Source organism: Rhea pennata, chromosome 2, assembly GCF_028389875.1.
Source record: "Rhea pennata isolate bPtePen1 chromosome 2, bPtePen1.pri, whole genome shotgun sequence".
NCBI classification, from domain to species: domain Eukaryota; kingdom Metazoa; phylum Chordata; class Aves; order Rheiformes; family Rheidae; genus Rhea; species Rhea pennata.
The window spans coordinates 96,402,657-96,427,547 of NC_084664.1; the positions used below are offsets into that span (position 1 = coordinate 96,402,657).

At 42.7% G+C, this 24,891-nt stretch overlaps 1 protein-coding gene across 1 annotated transcript; it reads right to left on the minus strand.

The window, feature by feature from the left end:
- Nucleotides 1–299: 299 nt before the first annotated feature.
- LOC134136605 (N-acetyllactosaminide beta-1,6-N-acetylglucosaminyl-transferase-like) lies at nucleotides 300–6,149 on the minus strand. Its single transcript, XM_062568520.1, has 2 exons — nucleotides 5,228–6,149; nucleotides 300–367 (listed from the first exon to the last, which is right to left on the minus strand). The coding sequence occupies exons 1-2, from the start codon at nucleotides 6,147–6,149 to the stop codon at nucleotides 300–302; spliced, it is 990 nt and encodes a 329-aa protein (XP_062424504.1).
- Nucleotides 6,150–24,891: the final 18,742 nt, after the last annotated feature.

A 24,891-nucleotide genomic window follows, 5' to 3' on the forward strand; every position in this document is an offset into this window, starting at 1 on the left:
GTTTTGTCTTTCATTAATGAAAAGAAACCCAGACTCATGGATTTTCTTTTCTTTTCTTTTTTTTTTTTTTTTTTTTTTTTTTTTTTTTTTTTTTTTTTTTTTGTAGCTTAGTGTTCTATCTGGTAAACTCCTAATAGCAACAGAACCTGCCAAGGCAGGACGTGTGTAAATATTAGACTCTTCTCTCAAAGCACACAAAAGAGGGGAAACTCCAGTGGTGTCCAGAGAGCAAAGTGAACCTCAGGGTCACTAGTAAGATTTTGCTGGCTACGTTGTGCCTTTTCAGGATCAAGTTGCCCTCAGCTGTCTGTGCAAAGAGCTGCAAATGTGACAAAATTGAATTTGCTTTCAATTTTCCCTTTGGTATCTGGGATAAAAGGAGAGAGGGGGCTGACACAGACCAGGCAGAAGTAGGTCTCTGTGGCTTGGTATGTCACAGCCTCTCCGCTGGCTGGAAATTTTCACCTGCATGAGGTGTAAGTCACCTACTTGTGGCTTGCCCAGAGCAATTGCCCTTCTATGCTTTAGGGAGAAGAAGGACAGTTACTTCTGCAAGCTCTAGAGAAGCTCGTATTATCACTACTGGGAACTAAAACACATAGGACAGTTGTGAAAGACATTATAAGCTTCAGGTCTCCAATTTCAGGCAGCAGACCGATTTTTTTTAAGTGCTTGGCATGTTCAAGTGGTCAAAGCCATAAGGCTGCCAAGGTGCCTAAGTACATTCAAAAGCATCTCCCTACTAACTAGCCTAATAACATCCTAGAACCAAAGCAGAAACACTCCCCTATTCCTCTTCACATTGATTGTCTTCTCTGCACATGCAGAGGTACAAAAGAGTTGGAACTGGATTGTACGCAACCATTCAGCCAAAGCAGAAGGGCACTTCCAGGCCGGATGTCAGCCTATGTGTTTCAGCCTATGTGTTTGCTCCCAGCAGAGGTTACAGACTTCCTCTGCTGGGAGCAAAGGCAATGGGCTTTCGTATTAGGCATTTTTCTTACTGTAGCAACTGATCTTTAAATTCATATGTATTGCCTGTACATATTCCCGTGTAAATTAAAGAGAGAAGCAAATAAGCAGAGTTGTACTGTGCGTAGAGGACACATGGAGTCTCACACCCTGCACTGCCTTTAATCAGGTGGAATTGTAAATAGTAGTTTAAGCCAGGCTAATGGTTCACTGCCGCTGAAAGGGGCAGATATGGCTTCTGTTTCTCCTCTCCCTCCCTTTTCCCTCACGCCTTTGCGCATGTCTGCATGTTCTCCCTGTTTTCTTTGTACTAGATCAAGTGCTGGTCAGACTGCATTGAGCCAGTTCAACTCATTGACTCAGAATAAAAGTAGATTTTTTTTTCCTTCAGGGCTAGTGAGTTGAACTGACAAAGCTCTTGGCACAGGGCTAGTGCGTGAAAGGGAGAAAGAAAGGATGAGCAGGAGGCAAGAGAAAAATTCCCATTTTGGTGGCAACAAACTTTCTAGAGCTCAGCTGTCCTCTGCAACCTCACCCTTAGTAAACAAGCAGGACTGGTGCAGAAGGGACTGCAACCTCACTGTAGACGAAGCTTTCTGAAAAAGCAGCTTGATTCTTTGGACAGAGCATTACACCAAGAAGAAGGTGCCAGTGCTCTAATTTTGGTTTTGCCTGTAGTCCGTTTTATGACATTGGGCATATCACTTTGCTTCTCTCTGCCTGCTTCCTCTTCTGTAAGCTTGAAATAACAACACTGGTCTCCCTTACAAAGTGTGTTGGTAGCTGTGAAGGAAAACTGCTCATATTACTTCTCCCACCATTTATAGTCCTACTTGAACAATGAATGTTTAAGTTACTAGTGGGCCAGTGTATAAGTATTTATACATGTACGTATATATATGTGTGTGTGCATACATACCAATGTGCACCCTGAAGAATTATCCCCTGAGATTGCCTGAATCCCATCAGAAATTCTAGAAGCCATGCTTATACTGTGATCATATTTCCTGAAAGTAAGAACAGTATTTTGGCTTGGAACAGGATTCAGTATAGCCACATTAAGGGATTCAGTGGCATTAACTGTGAATGTATGCCTCTGTTATGGCTCCCAGAATCTTCTTTTTGCTCTAGCGCAGAGGAGAAAGATGGTGCAGTGATTGTGCTGCTAGACTGGGATTTGGGAGGTTTGGTTCCACTGACATGCACTGAGGTGTTGTACACTTCTTGTGCGACCACAAGGAAGTAATTTAGGGCTGGTCACTTCAAGCCTAAATACTTTGCAAATACTTTCCATTAATTTCTCTGTGTTTATCTTCCTTATCTGAAAAATGAGTTTCAAGATTCTTCTGTTACGTAGGAGTCATGTTGGAGATAAATGGCCCAAGATGAATACCAAAGATAAGTTAAGACTGTTATCTAAAACCTCAACTGAAAGTCAAGAATTGAAAGTCAAGAGCCTTTAGGGGGCTAAGAAAATCCTGTTCTTCATTTTATGGCTCTGGGTAATAAGCTTGTTATTTTCACGTTTGGGAACCAAACAACTTCTTCTTATATATCTACACTGAGGAGTTAATGGCTGTCTACAACTACAAATATGTGTTTGGACTAGTTCTTTCTTAACATGCTGTACATCCAAACTGGTCTGTAAATGATCTTTCTTCTTGTCTGAAGGCCTCCAACTGTTCTAGTAGCTAGACCCTTGGCTGATGCTATTACATCCCTTTAACATGCATGAAAAGCAAAAAGGAAGCATCTTGGTCAAACTTGCACAGAAAGTTTTTATGAGGACCAGAAAATGAGTCCCAAGCTCATATCTCACGAACTAAAGGGGACTTCTCCCTGCAAGAGTCACTCGGTGCTCTGGACCTAACTCGGGTACATTCAGGTCTGGCACCCTGTGCTGCGCTTAATAGCTTGCATTCGAAATTCTGGACAACAGCAGCCCCTAGAGTATGTCCGTCAAAGCTGCTTGGCTGTCACACTACTGTGAGGGAAGGGAAAACATGGAAGAGGAAGAAAACATTTTTTAATATGGAAATGTTCCATCTTTTCCAAATTTCTCATTTAGATGCAAAGAGAACAAGCACATGAAATTGTTATGCCAGTGTACAAAACTGTAAGGTGGACAGTGATGGAAGAAAAACAATGAAATACACAGACTATGTAAGCCAAACTGTGCAGTACAACAAATGATGTCTACCTGCAGCACTCTAACTCTGGAGAATACATACATCTAGTCCCAGGTTTATTGCTTCTGAGGCAATGGACTATGATAAGATCACAGCAACAAGCTTCCTGAAAAAGTCAGCTAACTACCAACTAATAGTAGGTGATGATGATTGTGATGATTGCACGGTAAGTATCTAATTGAGTAATCACTTGCTGTTATCTTGTGCATGCCAGCTGTAAAATGTAGTTATTGAAGAGCAAGAACTATTCTCAGATAGAGTTATATGATTATTTCAAAGTGGAAAGCCTTGCAAGATACATGTAAAGTTTGCTTCTTAGGTTAAAGAGTTGCTCTGATGCCTTGATAGTGCTCCCAGTTTTCCTTCTCCACGAATTACAACAGGGGGAAGGTGAAAATTGTAAAGGGCGAGAGAAGAAATTTATCCTTGCTTCCATTGCTCATATCTTACTTTGAGCTGCCATGAAATTCCAGGAACTCGGTAACAGTAAGATTCTACCTAGTGCTTTTAAAAGCAGTGTGAACTGGGGAGAGGTCCTGCGCATCTTCCAACCCTTCTTCCAGTCATATGAGCAAGGTAAAACTAATTAGAAACACGTAATGTAGACGATGAAAATACTATCTCTAATTCTGTTTCTCTGAATGAATCCTTGAGTCTGTACAATGGAATTCAGGCAGTGCCTATGAATACATGATTTTTTGTAGGTGTTAAAGGAGAGCTGGTGTGTGTGTTTGTGTCCACAAAGAGGCCTGTGACACCTGGAAGCAGATTCAAATCCTTACACACAGTTGTGTTATTTCCTCCTCTCTTTGTGGAGCTTGAGAGAAGGGAAGAGAGTAAGAGGAGGCACAAAACACCCTGCCAGTTGCTGTTCCAGTTCCCAGGCTTACTGGATTTATCCCAGACATGCACATTCTTTCATACTAATAGGCTAGTCTTCACCCTATGGAACTACAAAAGAAGAAAGCAGTTTCTTGAGTTCCCATTACTGGGCCTCAGTGGTACATATTATACAATATCCTACTTCTCCAATCATTCTTCAGTACAAGGCAGACTAGATAGTCTTTACATAGCACAGAGAATATACCCTCTCTCAGGGCCCAAATTTTCAGAAAAATTCACTTAGCTATGTGTTCTCCAAGCCTGTGACGGTCTATCTCATGCTTGAATTTCAGCAAAGCGGAAAGAATATTAAGCCATGGTCTGCCTAGACCTGAGGCAGCCAGCCTGGGGCTCAGGTGCATTTGAAGCTCTTGGACAATCCTAGCAGAGCCTCCACCCTGGTGGGGCTGCACCAGCAGGCTGGTAACAGCTGATTCAGATTCCTGGCTCTGGGAGAAGGGAATTGGTTGGCACTGATGAGATAGTGATTAATATTTTTAAGGGCATTTGGGTGCTTAACTCTTCATGAGCATGTCCTAGGCACCTAAATAATTTAGTGCCTCCATTTCTAGCCTCACAGAGATTTCTGAGAATCGGTATCTGAGAGATGCTGTGGCATGGTCCATAAATGGGTTGAGACTCCAGAGTTCCCACATTTCTTTTGTGGATCTGAAATCAGATTTTCTGGCTCTGGAGTCAGAGACAGAGAGGGAGGAATTTGCTTCTATCCGTGGAAAAATATAATCTTTCCCTCCCTGTCCCCAACAAAACATTGTAGAGAACACCTTCACTACAGTACTTACATAGCTTAAATTAGTTATCTTTCTCTTTGTTCCTTCCCTTTTCTTTGTTTCAAATTTTACAGGGTTTGGATCGGCTGAAAATTCCAGACATTTTAATGAAAACTAAGATCCTTTGGGCTTCTGGTCAGATGCAAAGAAGTAATGTGTATATTGCATGCACAGAATGGTATCTCCCTGAGTAGTCAAAAAGGTGGACATGAAAGGCAAGTAAGCTTATCTTAGAGATCAAGTTGGCATATAAATTATGATCTGATTCACTTTTTTGTCTAGGCTTTATCTAAATCAGCCTGAAATATGCGTGTGTGTGTATGTGCAAGTACACATATGTGCATGTGTGTGTGAAGCTTATGTATCTATAGGAAAAAATAAAGGTGGACTCACCTGGAATCCTGTTGAGCGTCACCCAGAAGTGCTCATCAGGGCTATAGGTATCCTCAGACCACGCCAGTAAATCAATGGCACGCTGGTCTTGGAGCACAAACTTCACAAAGGGCCGGGTGACTGCGATGTATGCAGAGCCAAAGTAGATGGTAAGGTTGTGAGGCGGAGGTGCTTTATGTACAAACGTCCACAGCATGAAAGAAAAGAAAGGATATAATTGTTCCTTGTGTACGTACTTGGTGCGTGTAGTGACATGGGCCGGCGGCAGCACCCCAGGAGTGATGTTTTTGCCTCTGAAGCCCTTAAGGAACCGGATGATTTCCCGGTTGGTCTTCAAGGGGAAGTCCTGCCCGCAGGTGTTGAGCAGGTACTTCCAGGGCACAGCAGAAGCCAGCAGGTCTCTCATGCAGTTGAGGTCAGCCCGCAGGCGGGATATGCCACCGTAGACCACCCGCTCCATCTTGGAGGCCAGGAACGCGTTGGGGAAACAGCCCACCAGGCGCCGTACTGCCTGCTGAAAGGCAACCGGCGCCTTCTGGTCCACATGGATACAGTAGATGTTCTGGGGCATGTACACTGCCCGGAAGAGCCGCTCGAAGGTCTCAAACTCCTTGTGCAGGGTCATGATGTAGGCGAGGGGGAAGGCAGCCTCTTCAGCTGAGAGGGTTCCAGTGATGTAATGATTCTGCATGACATACTCTGTGCAACTGGATTTTCTGGATGATGTTTTCAAAGTGTTTTCCTTCAGAAAGAATGCCTTATCTTCATTAAGTGCTTTACAGGCTTCTGCTAAAGCTGAACTCGCTGAGAGGTTCAGTATCCTAAGAGATTTTTGTGCATGCCAATTAACAATATAGAAAACAAATGGAAGTGAAACACTCAGAATCAAAACAGTGAAGAACCAATGTCTGAGTGTGTTCATTGCTACCTGAAAAAAAAAAATCTACCTGAAATATTGCAAAGAGGTCCAGATCAGACACCACAAAATGGCTTTCTTTACTGGCTGCATTTGCTTCTTGCTGGAGAGTGCATGTGTCAGTGTGATGCATAATATACAACTGTTGTCCTTTTAATACAGTTTCTTAGTCATCATTAATGTAAAAACAGCATAAGTAGTGAATGACTTGCAGATGAAAGCTACTGCACAGCGCCCTAAAAATTAAACAGACAATACGTATTACTGGGTTGGCAAAGAACATCTGGCCCTGCCCTGCCTGCCCTGCCCTTCCCTTCCCTTCCCATCTCATCCCATCCCATCCCTATCCATGTGTTCACTGTGTGACAGGAAAACTTCACATTTACGTCTTTTATAATGTATCTTTTTATTCATTTTGTGTATTGGGGACTTTTTTTCTGAACCATTCAAGTTGTCAGTCACTGCTGTTTCATAATTATGAAAGTTTTGTTCAGCACATGATATTATATAAGGCCAGCAACACTCACCTATAAAAAGCAGAAGAATCTTTTTGTGTCAAATTATATCAGAGTCATCGGGGGGTTTTTTGCAGCAATGTTTCCCGCATTTGTAAATGTGAAATCTGTTGTTGCTGTACAGCAAAATAGTTTCTGCTAAATGATGAGTTGTGGTGGACTCCTGGCTTACATCCATCATAAGGAACCGGGTTATCAAACCTATTATTTAAACTATTTAAGCTAACCTTAGACTCCCTAATGAGACATCCTTGTTTCTAAGAATTGTGCATGCATTTGATGTAGCAACATGCTTGTATGATGACAGACTGTGGCAAGGCTTGCCTAAAGCGAAATAATTAGTAACTCTCTTCTAGGAGTCAAGCTGCCTTGGACCACTGTCTGGGAGAACATATGGATCTGCTGCCATGAGAGAACGTATTTGAGGGAGTGAAGCTTTCTCCAATGTCATGTCATTTTGCTCCAACATGAAATAACATTGAGGCTGCATCAGCTGATCCGAGATTATGCCAATATATGTTTTTATTGGGCAATTCAGCATGCTATGAAGCAGACAGAATACTTTCTTTCATCTGCATCCCAGCTCATGCAGACAAGCTACTTCAGGCATGGCAGGTCTGGTGCTTTTCTCCCATCCTGGCCCCCAACAGTCTCTAGGAGACTTAGTTCAAAAAGACTGAAGGCTGCAGGCTGTGATTCCAGCCCATCAGCTAAAATCAGAAGCTGCAATGAGGAGAGAGGTGCTGAACAAACTTCATAAACATTTGTGGCCAGATGGTCTGCCAAGGTAGGCACCAATGCAGGACATGAGATAGACCTGCCTGTCAAGGTTGCCCCATGATGTTAAGCGGGAGATTCTTCAAAGACAAACAGCTCCACACTGGGAAAAGGTGAATTTCTTAGCTGACACATTTTTTGAAGTTCTAGGAAAAAAAAATCATCTGGCAGAAATAGGGATATCTGTGGTCACAGTGAGGTTCCCATGCAGTCTTCTTCGCAGAAACACCGTCTTCGTATGGAGGATGGAGGAGAGAGGACCACTGTGATGGAGCCGAGGGGCTGGAACACAGGTGTGCAAAGTCCCAGGGAATAACAGCTACTTGCCTGACACTGCTGAGAAGTGATCTGGAAAATGTTGTCAAAGCCCAACAATATAGTTTGTTAAAAGAGGATTTAGAGAGATGAGCTGACAACTGAGCCGAGAGCCTTTAAAACTGCCCCAAAGCTCTGTATTTTAGGCACTATGTAAACTACTGCACAGCTAGGAAGACTTAAGAACTTAAAAAAAAAACTATTTCCAAGGAGGCTACATAGTATTAGGTGTTAAAACTTTGCATTACTAGTTTGGTCTTTAACAAAATGGAAGGTTATATTCAGAAAACAATTGGCCTGCTCATTATAGGAAAGGGAATTATAGGAAGTGCAAAATTCTGGTATTAAATTTTGCTTTTCTGTGGTGAGTGAGTTTTGTTGTTGTTGTTGTTATTGGGTTATTTTTTGTGTACAGACATTGTTGCAACATCTTTGCAGCAATATGGATTATCTATGATCCTTTCATTCTACTGGCTGCAGGGAAGGAAGAATACTTGCTTTGTGCTACTTTTTAAACTTGATGCCTAGATTCTCTGGTATGAGTATTATTTAAATATCTGAAAGCATACATACAAAATGATTGGTATGGAAGACCAAGCTCTCACAATTTTTTTTTCTACTAGTTCTACCTGCACTGATCTTTGTGAAATAAAATCTGGTATAATCCGAGCCTTGGATTATAAATAGAGATTAGAAAAGAGCAGAGAAACAAAGAAGTAGAGTCTACAAGTCGCATGGGCCACCTTAGTAAGAAGGACTCTTCCTGAGGTATTAGTAGGTTATCAATTTTACAACCTTATCTGAAGGCAAGTTCAGATGCATCCAAATCTAGATGTAAATCTGAACCATAGTATGGTAAATATCTGTGAAAGAATGGTAGAGTGGCAACAAACCTCATGATACTCTTTTCTTTTCCTGTTGCAGATTACTGCATGTTTTGGGTGGGAAAAAAATGTTGCTGGGCAAAAGATAATAGAAGATCAAGTTTAACATGCTATTCAATTGAGGCTGTGTAAGAGGGGTCTGTGCTGGCCAATCAACTGTAAAATACTTGCGCTGGTAGAATGAAAACTACTACTGAATAAGGTTTGCAGTGTGGCTTCTTTTTATTCTCCCCTGAGCCTTCATTGTGACAAGTCTTGTTTTACCATTAGAGGAGCTTTTAGTATGGCCCATGTAGTAGAAACACACTCCCCAGTAAGATTAGCAATTGACATCGAATCTTAGGAATATAGTTAGTATTTAGAAAACAGCTCCTGGCCTTAATCAATGTAAGTAATTGGCTTCAATTAATTTGGTAGCTAATTAAATTAAAAAAACAAGATAGATAGGATTTGCACATCTAGGTTGTTAAGTTCCTATCTGGCTTTAGCCAGTAGTGACAAATGTTATCAAATGCATTTCATGTCTGCTTGGGGTGACTTGGCATTTTCTGTTCCATTGTTAGGACAAAACCATCCGTATCATAACACTGCTTTTCATGATCCTCATACCAAAGCTGTCAGGTTGAATTGGCACTGTTGTTACAACCACAGCAGAGGCTGCTGCACATAAACACTTTCTCCTCAGTGTAGCTTTTCTGGTTAGGAAGTGTAGGTAGCCACAGCTCTTTGTTTTGTGCCCAAGTAAAGGATTTCCCCATCCTTCATGCCTTCTTGCACCAGCTAGAGTTGGGGAGCTGGAAGAGCTGTCAGCTCAAGTCCTCTCGTTGGAGGAGGGGCTGCCAAACAGGGAATGCTGGCTGGGTTTTGGCTGTAATGTATGATGAAAACACCTTGGTCTTGTGCTGCTCTTTGATGCTATGCAATGTGCACAGTCTACAGAAAACTGTTGTCTTGGAGCAGCCCTGCCTGGCACTGATCTTTTCTAACACGGCCTTACACAAATGCCCCACCTGACCTAGATGGTAAATATAAAATATATAATGCAGGGAAAGAGAAAGTAGCATCTTAGCAGTTAAAGTTTATTCCTGCATATTTTCTTCTGTCCTGCCCTTTTTCCAGTTCGCAGCAGTCCCTGCCATTTCTGCAGTGCCCGGCCAGCAATAATTTGGCTATTCAAAGAGAAGAAAATACAAACCTACCTGAAAAAAAAGGAGCTTCCAGGCACAGACACTGATACCTAAAGTCACAACGCACCACATTCACAGCAAATGGGAGGAGAGATGAAATGACACATCAAGGAAAATGCTAGCTCAGCTCACATGGTACAGTAAAATCATCAAGTAATCCAGCTAAACACAGTCAGTGAACACATATATTTGCACAAACAGCAGAGGCCAGACAGTACGCTATCTCATCTGGTTTTGGCTTGCTGTACTCTCAAGTATCAGACATACAGACTCTTACATTGTTGGGACTTAATTTTTTATCTGAATTTGTAGTAGACTTTTAGATTTAAAAAAGGCCAGGAATATGTAAACTGCCTAGTCTCTAGCAGAGCACATTTTGCAAAGCAAACTCACTAATGCTCCAAAGCAGAGTACTCCTTTGCTCACTTTTCTGAATAATCTCTGCATTTCCGGCAGGGACATGTACTTACCTTTGTGAAAACAACTCTTGCCAGCTGCTCAAGAGCAACAGCACTGCATTCTATTTCTTGCTCATTTATCCTCCTATGTAGAGAAAGTAGGCCATAATTAAACATATTCTAATAGAGAGCAGGTTAACTCTGATGGAGAAATTGATTTTCTTTGATTAAATATGAATGGGTTTTATAAATGATACTTGTGAAGTCTAGGCACGGAGAGAGATCCATTTTCTTCTTGCAGATTAACGTACATCAGTGTACAAATGTACACCTGCAGCTATTATTTGCACTAGAGGAGTGCCCAAAGTTACCTCAGACTGAATCTTGCAAATATATGAGCACTTGCTTAATTAACTTCATGGACATGAACCTCGGGGTTTCTGCCTGTGGGTGACGCTATGCTGCTGATATGGCCCGCTGTCGGGTGTTCAGATTTTGTATGCTACTGAGCACTGTTAATTAAAGATATTGTCAGAACCTGATTTCGGTTCTAGTTTAGTGGTGAAAAATTAACTTGCTGATGTATGTATCTAACCAAAAGGAAAGGAAAAGTATGGAACAGGAACCAGAGGAAGAACGTGGTGTGTCACGTTTCAGTACCTGAACCTTAGTGACGTATCAGGTCAGAGCAGCTTCTCCTGCAGCACACTTCCTGCCAGGTCCCTTCGTGGCCAAGGGCTACCATTCGGCCAGTTTCCGGTTCAAGGTACTTTTGCAGCAACAGGAGTAAAACCACCACATCTACAGGTTGTGAATGACCTGCTCTGCAGAGCAAGGCCAGCCAAGAGCGTTACCTGCTGGTACAGATGTCTGTCTGTACGCAAGAGAGGGTAGCTGGGTGGATCAGTCCTTCTATTTCAAAAGGGTCCAGTAAGCATTTAGCATTACCTTCTTCCTTATTCTACCAATATAACTTGTCTCTAGGTATGCAATGAGCAGAGAGCCCTGAGGGATCTAGAAAATATGACAGAAGTGACTGAGAGAATTATGATTATTTCTTCCCCATCTAAAAGAAAAGGACATCTATAGAGAGTCTTAAAATATGTAAAAAACAAACAAACAAACAAAAAACAGAGACAAATTCTGATGCAAATAGGAAGGGAGAGACATTGCATTCTCTGTGGACAGGGCAGTAAGTAGTGGACTCAGATAGCATCAGGAGAGGTGAAGATCAGCCACTAGGGAAGCTTTGTAGTGATAAACAGTTAAATGCGGATTAGATTGCCTGAGGAGGCTGGAATTTCCCCCAGTGACAGTTTTAAAGAGCAGGTTAGGCATAGCTTTGTCAGCAATTTGGCAGAGCGTAATGGTCAAGACCTAGAGCAGCAGATGACCTAACTGATTTCCTGGGTCTCTTCTAGTTTTGTTTGTTATGTTTATCTATACTACAGTATCACCTAGCTTGGCTCTAGGTGAGCTAGGGGTCCTATTACACTTAGGAACTATATTTTTTAAAAAAACTAACAAAAAGTTTTTGTCATCATTTAGAAATATGCTTCTCATCTCTGCTGATTTCCATCACATACTTTTTGCTAAGCTCAGCATAATCCTAGAATGCACTGGAAAGAAAAGGACTTGTGTGATACTTCACTCTAAATATGCAGAAAATTTGTTTAATAAGTAATACATCGGTAGGTATTCACCTATTGACATGTGTTCCACCTCTCCTGTATTTTCATATCATTGATGCAAATGAGATAGATGGCTACTCCATCTCTTAGTTTTCTTTTACTGAATAATTAGGAACCTCCTTCAGAGGCTTGTGGTAAGTATCTGTTGTCTTTAGAGCGTCTTTCTGAGTGGAACAGAGTTTTTATTAGTTTAGGTAGAATCAAACCAGGACTTGTCTTTAAAAAGTTCTCCCATATGCCCTTACATCTCCTTACTTCTAAAAGAAAAAGACTTCTACTGTCTTTTTGTTTAAGAAGTTGCAAATTTTCTCATACCCAGAGCATGTGCTTTGAGCTTTTGTTTATTTGTTTTTTTCTTGGGTTTCTTTATAGTTCAAATGATCCCATTTTGTCTCTTCCTCAAGAGCTCTTTATAAGAAGTTGGCTGAGACTCTTTTCTTTATGCCCAAACATAAAATTCTCAAGGATACTTGCTACATGCCTTACTGACTGTTGTAAAGTGGTAACATGGAGAGCTATTGATCCAAGTGCCTTTGGTACTGATTCAGAAAGATAGCCAGCTGGATCCCTGTGAGTCTAGTTGAGTCTCCTCCCCACATCATCAGTTTGTGAGGAGTGGTGAGGAGCTGCCTGGTTTGTAGGACTCCGGAGTCTCCCAAAATGCTTTTGGATGCAAAGTTGTCCCATCTTTCTGTGCACAGCTTGTTTTGTACTCCAGATCTTCTAAACAGCCTGTTAGACATCAGCTACTGTTAGACCTCATCAGATTCTTGCTGATTAGTAACAAGCCACTTGGTAATATAATCTGTGACTAGTGATAAATGCTGACTGCCCACGTCTGGAGGAAGTTGACCAGTTCTACATAGCCTCATTTTTCTTCCAAGCAGTGGAAATTCTTCTTTTTGTGGCCCAAAGTGCATTGTTTATCTTAGAGTTTGGCCGAAGACTGTCAGCTTCCATCTTATCACAGAATATAGGAAATTGTCTCATTCCTCCTTCAGAGGTTTTACTGTACACTATCATCTCTTTGTATAACCACCTGTCTGGGAAAAGCAAACTGTATTGGTGATCCATCTGCCTCACATTTTGTAAGCCCCAAACTAGCACTAAAAATCACTAATATTCTGCTGTGAGAACAGTCTCTTTTTTTTTAATCTATCCTTGCCATACTGATTTATCAATATCACCCTTTTCAGAATCAGTACTGCTTCAGACTCTATCAAGATTTCCATGGCTTTCTACTGATTCTCTGCTTCAACTCATGCTTTACATATTTACATGTGTATACCCATCCAAAACAGCACTCAATCAAAACCTCCAGCTCCCAGGTGCTTCAGATTCCCCAAGGACCTTTCCATTTGCTTTTGTTTTGGGTGGAGGCTAGTGCCTGCATGTTGAGTTGTCATTCTCTCATTATCTAATAACACTTTATGTCTCTTTAATGGGAAATGCAGGGGCAACAATCACCAGACACCATGAGGCTGAGCCTAGACACTGATGGAATTACTGGAGCTAGGACAATCTAGTCTCCACATGTTGGGTTGCTGGAAGGTTAAAAAGAGGTTAGAAAACTACTGGAAGTGTCCTGTCTTGCACAACATTGCAATCTTCAACTGCTATGGCCAACTACATTTTGCCAGGTCTCTTCTTGCTAAAATGGCAGGTTTCAAGCTGGCCAAAGGTATCTTGGCTTCCCCCATTTTCTAACGGTTGCTCAGGTCACTGGTGGCCTCACTGATCTATCTTACCATTTCAGATCAAGGTTTTCTTACTGTATTTCCTAGTTACTATACAAGCCTGGCAACTGGTTCCTCTGACATGAATTTTCTCTTTGTGGTAGGTTATTTCACAGTGCTTTCTTGGATCTTACTTTCATAAAGTACCTGGATCCTGTCTTAAAATGTAATTCCACTCTGTGGTCTCTAAATTTGGGAAGTATCTTTATTTCTTTTGTTCCAGATTAGCTCAACAGGACAGCGAGTTTCTCTGCTTGGGAATTACTTACAACTTCTTGCCAGTTGCTCACACTGATACTGCTCCTTGGACCAAACTCCTAGCCTATATTTAGGTTAGTTTTTGCCATACTCCTTTTTATTTGCAAAGAATGTGTGCAAAGGACTGCCCTCCCCCACACCTGATATAGGACAAATAGAAGACAGGCTGTTTCACTCCTAAATACCAGCTAGCTCCACCTCTCCACAAGCTCGGTCCAAGAGGAGTTTAGGCAAGTTGATGAGAGAGAGAACCGTTGTTGAATACACAGAAACCACAGCCATCTCAGGAAGACCCTCATCTGCAAATGGTCAGAGGCTGGGAGAATGTACCATACATGTGGAAAAGTACCATACATGCTTGCCCTGCTCTTTTGCTCAGGCCTCAGCTCCTGGCAACTGCTGGGGACACAATACTGGTTGGATGTTATGACTCAGGACAGGCCTTTTAGGTTCCTGCTCCCTCTTGGAGGCACACAGACAGCTGCTTTTCTCACTCTCTGATTCTTTCTGTATACACAAAGACAGCTGCAAACACAGCCCTGTTCCAGACCATTGGTTACCAGTGGATGCCAAGGCTTCTGCATGAGTCAGGTCTCACTCAAAACATTACATACAGTCTGCGTCTTGGCCAGCGACTTCTGTTGTTTCAGTGGTGACTCAGTGGTATGGGCCTTTGAATTGCTCCCAGCAGTTAGGCTGAACAGACTCCAACAAGCACATCCATCCATGAGATCTGAGATGCCAAACGTACTGGTTCCAACATGAGGCCTGCATATTCCCTAATCACTGCAGCAGCTCTAGAGTTACTTGGCTTATCTGCTAGACAGTAATGGCTGAATTCATGCACCTATATTCACACAGTGCCATCTCAAAAATTTCAGACAGGCCATCTCATAGTGGAAGTAAGAATTTTTCCAGGGTCATTAGCTGTGGGATCTCCACAGTTATAGCCACATTAATCATGAATTCCCCAAGAAACTGCCCTACCCCATTAAATATACTGGCATATTTTTTAATAAGGTCACCTGCCTTGTGTCAGCTGAGATGGAGTAATTCCCACTTTCATTACCAGTTTGATCAATTTAATATCCAGCCTGCTTTGGGACTGAACTCGAGTAATGCCGCCGTGTCTACAGTATGAAATTTGTGGCGTTTTACGTTCCTATTCTGTTGGGTCTATAATTGCACCATATCTGTTGGATGTCCCTCTGCCTTGCCTTGTTTTGCACAGGCAGGTTCTTGCTCGCTCTTTCTTCAGCTAGTCCTTCTCTTGTCACACTGATGCGTTTCCCTTGGAGGAAAGACACATGGCCAGTTGGAGAACTATGGCTGAAGTCATTGCAAGTACTCAGTTTCTACCAGGAACTGACTACTTCCATGGAGGCAGTACAAGGGTGATCCAAAGTGACTGACTCTATGATTTAGAGTGATAAATTCTGCTGTTGTACCTCTAGAGAAGACTCCTTCTCTCCACTGCCTTCACAGGGAGCCCAGAGAGCAGAGCAGTTACACTGTGCTGAAGCAAGCCACTGTGAATAGTCCCCCTTACACATGGCCATTGCTTTATTTTGCATTTCGCTGCCTGGTTTTAAGTATCATATACTCCATCCTACTTTCAGTTTTATCTACATTTGAGGTCACGTATTAACTCCTTGTGGTAAAGCTGTCGCAGGCCACTATAGTGCCCCCAAACTGTTTGTCCCTGATATTCAGCAGCGGGCACTTTCTGTCCTGCTGTGGTGATTTCTGCTGTGGCAGAAGGGCCACAACGCAGGCTTGTGTAGTGACCTCTGTGCTGTCAAGTCTGCTCAGCTTTTGCAAAAAAAAGAAAACAGTCCATTTGACTCATCTTATATAATCACTTAAACTCAAGCAGATACGTATTTTTTCGGTTACAGTCATGAAAAGAATTGGCTCCTTTGCACTGAGGGGAGATCCAGCTGATTCTGAGGGTTTCTCACTGACAGTATAAAATGGGAGGATGACAAAGCCATAAAGAGCAAGTGGGTGATATATTTCAAAGCCTAGACCAGACAAATGCAAATATTGCAAGTTTTCAAGGGGGAAGCATATTTTTGCAAATTATTTTTCCAATAATGTTCTGTACTTGCTACTTAATGCTTGAGGTTTGGAGGGGACAACCTGCCTAGTAACACTGGAGAAAAAAAAACTATGGCAAGCAAGTGCCAGATTAATGCATTAAAGAGATCGTTTTTTGTAATTCAGGTCTCCAATCTATGGGGCAATAGCAAAGCACACTTCTGACGCTAACATGACTATTAAAGCACCATGAATTTATACTACGAAAAAACTCACCTCCAGATACAAGCAGAGTTTCAGACCCGCTGGCAGCCGTTCAGTTAGTGCGCGCTCTCCTGATTACATTGCAAGTTCGTTGTCTGCTCCACAACATCCTGATGAGCAGCAATCTGTTGCTAAACAGAGATAACTGATGGAAATGTTATGCGCTATCAATAAATAATTGATTATACGCAACGATTATGTTGCTGTGCAAGTTTAGACTAACCTGTACAGCAGCTTTATCATTGGATGTGAAAACTAAACTAATTAAAGTTACCCCTCCTACATGCCTTTCACTATTGTCGGGATTTGAGACTCCTATGTCGTTTGTCCTCAGCGCCACTGGATGGCAATGTTGGCTAAAGTATCGCCAAGTTTTCGTTCCCGATAGTAGAAACTTGACTAAAGAGAATAATCATCGGAAATGCTCATACAAGGGCTAGTCTTCAGCGGAGTAAGATTTAGTCAGTTCATCAAAGGTATGGCCACTATAGTGCTTTTTTCATAGAAAATAAACCCCACTGTGATATTATAGTGCATGACGTTACTTTAAATCTCACTGAAAATGCAGGAAAGCTGCTGGACCCCCTCAGATCTGGAGAACTGAATCACCAAAAAAGTAATATTTGATGCTGCTATTCTAAATGTGGAAATGGCCACCTAGAGGAATGACTAATAGAGTCATGTATTGGCGTGGCTTGCTTGAAATTGCCCAATTTTATACTTAAAAATTTATTTATACTTTGTAAAAATGACTTTGTAAGCATGGCATTGCTGCTCTCAGTGACTATTCAGTGAACTCGTTTGAATGTGCATAGACAGGGCTTGCTTGAACTGCTGCATCAAAGAGAAATGCTGAAATGAGTCATTTGTGAATCATGGCTTATTTTCTGTTGTTAGCTCATCTGGAATCCCATGGTGATCAAACAGCCTTTTACAATGTGTTAATACATTGCTACTCCATGTGTTTGCAACAGCTCAGTTCCAATAAATTGTAGGTAGCCACCCATTATAAAAAGGTAGTCTTCTCAGCTGTATGTAGGCTGGCTGATAAAAATATATGTGAAATTTCATGCTGGTCCAAGCACTCTTTTCCACAATATTTCCACTCTAATTTCATACCTGCTTTCTGCCTCCTTGCTTGCAGGGCACAATCCCAGCCAGAAGAGACTGACTGTGACTGTGAGTGCTCCCATTTTCCAGGAAGGATGAGGGTAGCCTCTCCAGCAGGACCTGGGCTGCTTTGCAGGAGCAGAAGTGAAAGGAGGCACAAAAGACCCACTATTATGAGCAGTTTAAGATAAGGCCCGGGCTTCCAAACTGCTGGTTGTCTGCAGCAAGGCTGGCTGTCCCCATGCTATGCCTTCAGCTCCATGGCTGGAGAGCCTGTTGGCCAGACAAGCCCAAATTCAGGATCCAATTCAGGAACTGATTTGCATAAGCTGCCTTTTTTTTTTTTTTTTTTTTTTCCCTAGACTGAAGCACTCCAGCTTCGTAGAGCAGGTCTGCAAAATGTTGACGCGAAGCTGCTGAGGAGGAGGGTGTGAATCCCTTAAAGCTGCTATTGTCACTGAACTCTCTACAATGTGAAACCACAGCCTGAGGTGCTGGGCTTTGCCCTAGAGGGACTGAAGCTCAGGAAAAAAAATTCCCTTCTGCCAGCTCTTTTATTGGAGTGAGTGGCTGAAGATGGAAACATCTTCAACCAGCACAGAGAGCTCCACCACAACCCGTCTGTCAATGCCCTAAGCCCTGTCTGCTTGCATATGAGTTACACAGCCATAAAGGCCAAATACTCTCTGCCATCAGCCACTTAAGCTTCTTCTGTCACGCGTAATTGTAGCTTAAAGGTATTGAATAACTGTGTTCATATTGGGCCTGATCCAGCCCCCAATAATAATCTTAATAACGCTGTTCTTAACCAGTCGCGTGACTCTCTTTCAGTCCTTGATATGGGCTCAGTCATGCTGTAATTTAGTAGAGAAGGCCATTCGCTGTGGGGCTAATTTAGTTAAAAACTAAAGACAGCCTGTTTATGGGACTGGGTTTTGTTGTTGCTCTGAATTCTTATGTCCAGTCAACAGCCTGCAAATTGGATTGAGGCAGCACATAACCCATTAATGTAGGCAGTTCAGGCTTACAACCCTTTTGAGTTACAGTTGCACTGTATTCCATCACAAGTGGGATATATTCCCACTGTTTGGCTAATGGGCCCTGTTGTAAGAGAGAAATATAGAAACCTCCTTTCTACCCTGGAAATCCATTTCACACGATCATGTGGTTTTGCAATCAACCTTGGCTTTCCAAAAGGGAAAAAAAAAACAAAACAACAACAAAAAAGAACATATCCTCCTGTGAAAGAAAAGCCCAAAGTGGAGGTAAGCAAAAGATACCCTCTCAAGACAGACTGACAAGATGGGAACAACACTGCCTAGGAGCAGGGTTCCCAGGAAAACTGGGAAACGCTTTCCTCCCAGGGTGGTTCCAGGTGAGCATGGGCCTATTAAAGAAGCTCATTTTCTTTAATGGATCTGAAAGAAGATTAAGAAGTGGCTTATTCACAAGTTTTGAAATACAACCTACAGTGTGTTGCGAGACTAGGCAGGGGCTAAGACATGCCTGTATCTGCACCCAGCAGTGAAGTGGGCAGCAGGGCAGACATCCTTACTTTGATAGCTGGAAACTAGACAAAAAATAATGTCCTGATTTAAGCAGCCCCTTCCTCCTTCTTTCCAGTTATTGTTAATTTTATTTTATTTTTAATGATTTCAGCAGTGCAGTTCACAGAGGGTTGCGCAGGAGCAACATGACACTGTGCAAGAGGAGCGAAAGGGTGGAGATGGAACAAGAAATCAGGGGCCCGGGAGGGAGGTGAGGATGCCTTCCCCTTGTGCGAGGAACTTGTGGCCTTAGGGGGCAGATTTACCTGCAAGGAGGGAGGCTGTCTGGAAGAGCTGGTGAAAGGAGTAACAAGCAGTCCAGGTGGGAAACAAAGTGAGTGCAACCACCCACCAATAAATATAGACAGAGCAGGCCTGCGTTTCCTGCAGCTGGGGCCATCTGTCTAATAGCAGGGAAGAGTAAGCTAGGTGTCAGAAGAGGGCCTGTTTCAGGTTAGTGAGGTTAAGTGCAAAGCAGGTGATGCTGACTCTTGGGGCAAGTGATAGCCTGTCTGCATTTACATGCCATATTTTTCCAATGACAGTTTGCAGAGTGTGCATGTTTTCTGAATAGCTCCAAATAAACACTCCCCCCCCCCTTTAAATGTGCACATCTCTTATATTTTTTGAAATAACTACTGGCAGCTAGAAGACAGGAAAAGAAGCAAGGATTAGGAGACTTGGTTCTGCAGACACCCTTTATATCAGGACCTCCAACAAAATAAATCAAGCCAGATCTGAGGCTGGTTTGATCTTCTTCCTTTTTTTCCGGCTGTCCCACCATGTCACTGTATCCTTAGGCAACTAACTTCTTTCCTTTGTGTCCCAGTTATTGCCAAGATATGGGATAAATAATGACATTTACCTCACAGAAAATATTTATAGTTCCTGTTAGGATTTTCCTACATTTTCTGCTGAATTTCCTCTGCTTCTGCCTTAGCTTTTGAAGAACACTGGGGTTTATATTGCAGTCCTAACACAGAGACATATCTCCCACAAATACAGTATTGCCTGTCCAATATTTAAGACAGGTTCTCCCTCCCCCCCCAAAAAAAACCTCTCAAGATACTTTTAATGTATTGTTTTTATTTGTTTTCTTTAAGGCTCTTTAAAGTCTGCATGCATGTATGTTGGAATATACATAGATATAGAAAAGACTATAAAGCAATGCCATGTCCAGGAAATGGTGCTTTAAAAATGTTCATCACTTTGTCCCAAACCTTTGGATAAAGTTGCCAGAGCTGGCAATTTTGGATCCTAAAAGAGGATATGTAAGTAGTGGGAAACTGCAAAGCTCAACTTCGGTTTGAGCTAGTCTGTACAGCTGCCTGGGCAGCGTTGTCCAGGCTGTCCTTAGGGTGAATATCTCCCATGTTTAAGCACAAGGTTTTTAGTGCTAGGTTAAAGTAAGAAAAAGTCGGTGACTGTTTTGCCATTGAATTCACCAGAAAGAAAACACACAGGGGCGCCAAAGACTTAGGAAAAGAAACCTAGGCTTGAATCTTTTTTTCTTTTTTCTTTTTTTTTTTTTTTAATATATATAGTTCCTTTCTGGGAAGCCTCCTCACCACGTGAATTCATACAGAGGTAAACTCTGCACTGAAGCAGGTTATCAGCCCTGGCGTAATTTCATTTGCAAATGCTCTGGGTTTTCGCAATCATTTAAACTTGCCTATTGTAAACAAGATAGTTGGCCGCTTGCTGCTAATAACTGTGCTGCTCTTGCAGGAGGAGTTGTACTAAGTTCCCAGAGGAGGAACCTCATATGCTTAGATGTGGGAGACATTACTCCCCTGGGAGACGGATGCATTATTTTGCCCTTCTTACCCAGCACTTCCCAGCACAGCTCTACCTCTGGGCAGTTTCTTTCCCTGCTCTCTCCTTGGAGTTGCCTTTTAGTGTCTAGTGCCTAGGTACAGCTCTGGTGTTTCCCAGGCTCAGCTTTCTCTTCACTTCCCAAACAGCTCATCTGTACTAAACCCTCAGCACTAAACCTCCCAAATGATTTCCCTTCTGGGGAGTTACTGGACTAGGTCTTTACAAAGTGCTGCCTTTTTGTGTAAAGATGTAAATTTGGGAAAGCTCAATTGTATAGCTATGATAACTCTTTGGAAAATATTAAGTTCAATTTCAAGCAACTGTTGCTTTCCTGGAGGTGACAATCTGGTGGTCCAAATCTGTCCGATCACTTTGTCCACGTGTGCTCAGTCAGGGCCTGGCATGGTCTGCAAGAGTTGTAATAGACACCAAGGTGAAAATGCCCCTCATGGATGCTATGTGGGTGTAGATCAGCCATAACCTCAGTCCTCCAGCCGCACCCTTATCTCCCTTTGACACAGGGAGGAGGCTAGCGTGAGACCGATTACATCAGCTCTTGATTGCCATGAGGTTATACATCTAGCGGGTTGGTCTTCCTTCCACTGCTATACAGAAAGGTTATACCAGTGAATGGCCTGTTTTTTCCCACATTTCCAGAGGTGTCAGGAAGGCAGGTAATGCTGGTATAAAACACTACATAAACACAACTGAATCTTCAAAGTAGCCTCGTAACACAGGCTGCCATGGAAAAAGCATCCTGTTTGCTATTTTGTTTTGCTCTCTGTCAAGTGATGCATCTTAGTGGCAAGTTACTCTAGCCACGCAGCATTGCTTTTAATGCTGTAAAGTGTCATGGGGTGTTGGCATGTGTTAGGACAATGGTAAAGGCGAAATGCACTGCAGCCGTATGCAAGCTGGTCTAGATTAAAGACTACAGCCTTGGAAGTTTCTTGTTAATAAAAAAGCCACTTAGAGTTTTTTGTGCAGATTAATATTGTTATGGACGTTAGAGCCTTCAACTGTCATTTTCCAGTAATACTTTTTGTAATTATTTGAGACATTAAAATATATGCCTTGCAGACAGCAGTTCTAATGTTAGCATAGACATATCAAAGTAGATCTTATTTAAACTCTGCTACGGGGAATACCAGATTTTGTTTTATAAATATGTCTTCGAAATATTGAGGTGTTTTATTCAATGCACTAAAGAATGCAATCCCACTTCTAATGTATTATATCATGCTTGGATTGATGCAACACCGAAGTATCTTTAGCAAGTGAAGCCAAGAGTTTCAGACGTGGGTGCTGAAGTTTAGATATCAAAGAGCACAATTAGGCACCTGCCTGAAAATGGCCTGTTTTATAGAAGTTCTGATTGTTTGCTGCTTGTCTTAATATCACTCTCCTGGCTACAGGATGCACTGTCAGCAGCAACAGGAGAAGCAGATACTAGTCTAGTGGTTAGTTCAGTCAGAAATCTTGGTTTCCTTTCCTTGATCTTCAGCAAACCAGCTGTGAGACCTTGGGGAAATTTCTTATCTTCTCATTGCATCAGGTTACTTATCTGTAAAGTAGATAAACGAATAACACTGTAGCTCTCGAGGGTTTGTTGAAGTTTACTGTACAATTGCAACTGCTTTGAGAGGGAAGTCATTATAAAAACAACAGAGTTAATGTTATAACATTCTGCTCCATGAGAGTTAGGAGAGCTCTATTATTTCCTCTAGCAGGGATTTGGCCTGTACTTAAATGACTCTCTTTTGTTTTTCTTCTTGAAGAGTAATATATAGCTACAAGGTAGCATTACAAGAGAAGCTCGTTCCTGTCTGTGCGTAAATATTTAGCAGCTGAGTTGGCATTATTTAGCAGAGCACAGCTCCTGCTCGGGACATGTGCGTCCCTCCATGTTGTCTAAGGACATTAGTGCAGACTCACTCTAAGCTGCTGCAGATGAGAAGAGACACAGAAATTGCTGGATCAAAATCCTCTCTGTATAAGTATACACATACAGAATTTATTTTACTGAGCAATTAAATGTTTAAGATAAATATCCCTGGGGGAGCAAGGTTGTTTGAGGTTTTATGGCATATCTTATTAAGGCCTCAGTTTTGAAATCTTAATCCAAGGAAAACTCTCCATGTAGAGGCTTAAAACTGGAGCATAACTTTGTGTTTCGTATTCAGCTTGGTGGATGTGTGCAGTTGTCGGATATGTGTAGTTGTATCAATGGATTTGAGGGCAGGCTTTAAACTGGGGAGTGAAGTGAATGAAACTTTGCCTAACAAAAGCAGCCCTTCCTAGAACAATTTATTTAAATTAGGAATAACTCTTTGATCAAACAGGTCATGGTGATGGGTCTGAGATAACATACTGTTTTCTGAATTTCATCTGCTAAGTTTGTTGATGAAAAATTAAAGATAAATAAATGTCAAATAAACCTTATATATAATTATTTTGGGGTAATAGGATCAATAAAGCTGCAATCTACTCCAGCTATGAGATTGTTGGCAAAACAGTTGCCTGCATTTCAATGGCAAAAGCTTTTTTGGAGGAAATGTGAGTAGTCAGAATTGCCCAGAAAATAATCTGATCTTTAAGTCCAATGGACACCCGCAATTACTTTCTTAAAATTGCTGCCTTCTTCTTTTCCTTTTTTTTTTTTTTTTTCCTGTTAAGCAAATTAAATATGCGATAAAAAAGTGACCAGGTCAGAATAAATAAATAAGCAGGTCTTGGCTAGGTTTCTTTTTCTAAAGACAAAAGGAGGTGGCTTTAGCATGGATTTATTTTGCTATACAAGAGACAAATTTCTCACAATCATTTGTGTTTGAGAGCAAACAATTGTTCCCCGAGTAGTAGTAATAATAATAATAATAATAAAGCACAGTCTTAATCCCCTAGTGCTTTACTCATAGGTCTGGTCTTTTTAGGAATTTGTTTTCTGCCAGTGGCAATGATGGTACCCAGCACTAAAGGGCCTGCTTTGTGAAAGAGGCATTGGATGAACGGGCAGGTGCCTGTTACATTTCCATGGGGTGTCTAGCAGAGGAATTTGTACCAGGTGGTGGCTCATCCAAGCACAGAAGAGTCCTCAGTAGGTGCCTCACATTGGCACCACAGTGTTTGCTCAGCCTTAACTCTACTGATTACTTCCTGATTTTGCTTATTTAGTTGCTTTAGCGTAGTTGGTTTAGCAAATAAATATTAAAGGGGGAGACACGGCCCACGTGCTCCTTGGAAAAACATTACTTTTCCTCCTAAAGAGAGTTTTCCAAAAAGCTGCACTCGGATCTCCCCTGCTCGTCCATCTGGTCTTGGAAAAAAAAAAAGAAAAAAGAAAAAAAGAAAGACACTACCCCCCCACACTCATACACACTATTTATAAATAGGCAGTTTCCAAGCTCATGAGCCCCCCGACACCACCCTCCCTGCACACCAGCTCGGGGACTTCGCAGCGCCCGGCTGGTGTCCCGGCGAGTTTCTAGCCTGGCGCAGCACCGACGTGGGCAGAGGGGGGGGAAGCCCGCGGCTGGGGGCGTCCCGCAGCCGCCGGGCCTGGGTCCCCGGCGCCGAGCATCCTCCTCCTCCTCTTCATCCTCGCCCGAGCGCGCCCCGGAGCGGAGCCGCGGCGGGAAGCGGCGTGGCGCGGCGGCGACCTGTTACACGCGGTGGTCGCCTCTCCCGTGGGAAACGGGCTCGGAGCAAGATAAACTCTCGCAGAATAAATAGCCAAGGAAACAGCACTTCGGGGAGGCCAGTCTCGGGTGGAAGCGGACGTTTTTCTTCTTTTCTTCTATTTTCTTTTTCTTCTCTCTTCTCCGCACCCTCCGAAGTCGCTCGTGCAAAGGACTTCTGCCCCGGTCCTGCCGCTCCATCCGCCCCGCGAGACGGGAAGAAACACAAACAATAAACACACCCCGAAATCAGCCCGAAAGAAATCTGCCCCGCGAAGCCCGGGGGGCGGCACCTCCCCTCCCCCGGCAGCAGCCTCCCGGGGCTCGCGGGATCAAAGCCGGCCGCGGAGCGCGGACCGCGGGCCGGTGCCTGCGCGCCTCTGTTTTCTTCTGCTGCTTCACTCGCCCCCCCACACCCCGTTTCTCCCTGGGTTATTTTGCTTTTTTTGCCTCCTGCCAGGTTGTGGTCGCCAAGGCTGAGGCGCCCGGCACCGGGGCCGCAGCTGCGACGGGACAGCCGCCGGGACCCGCGAT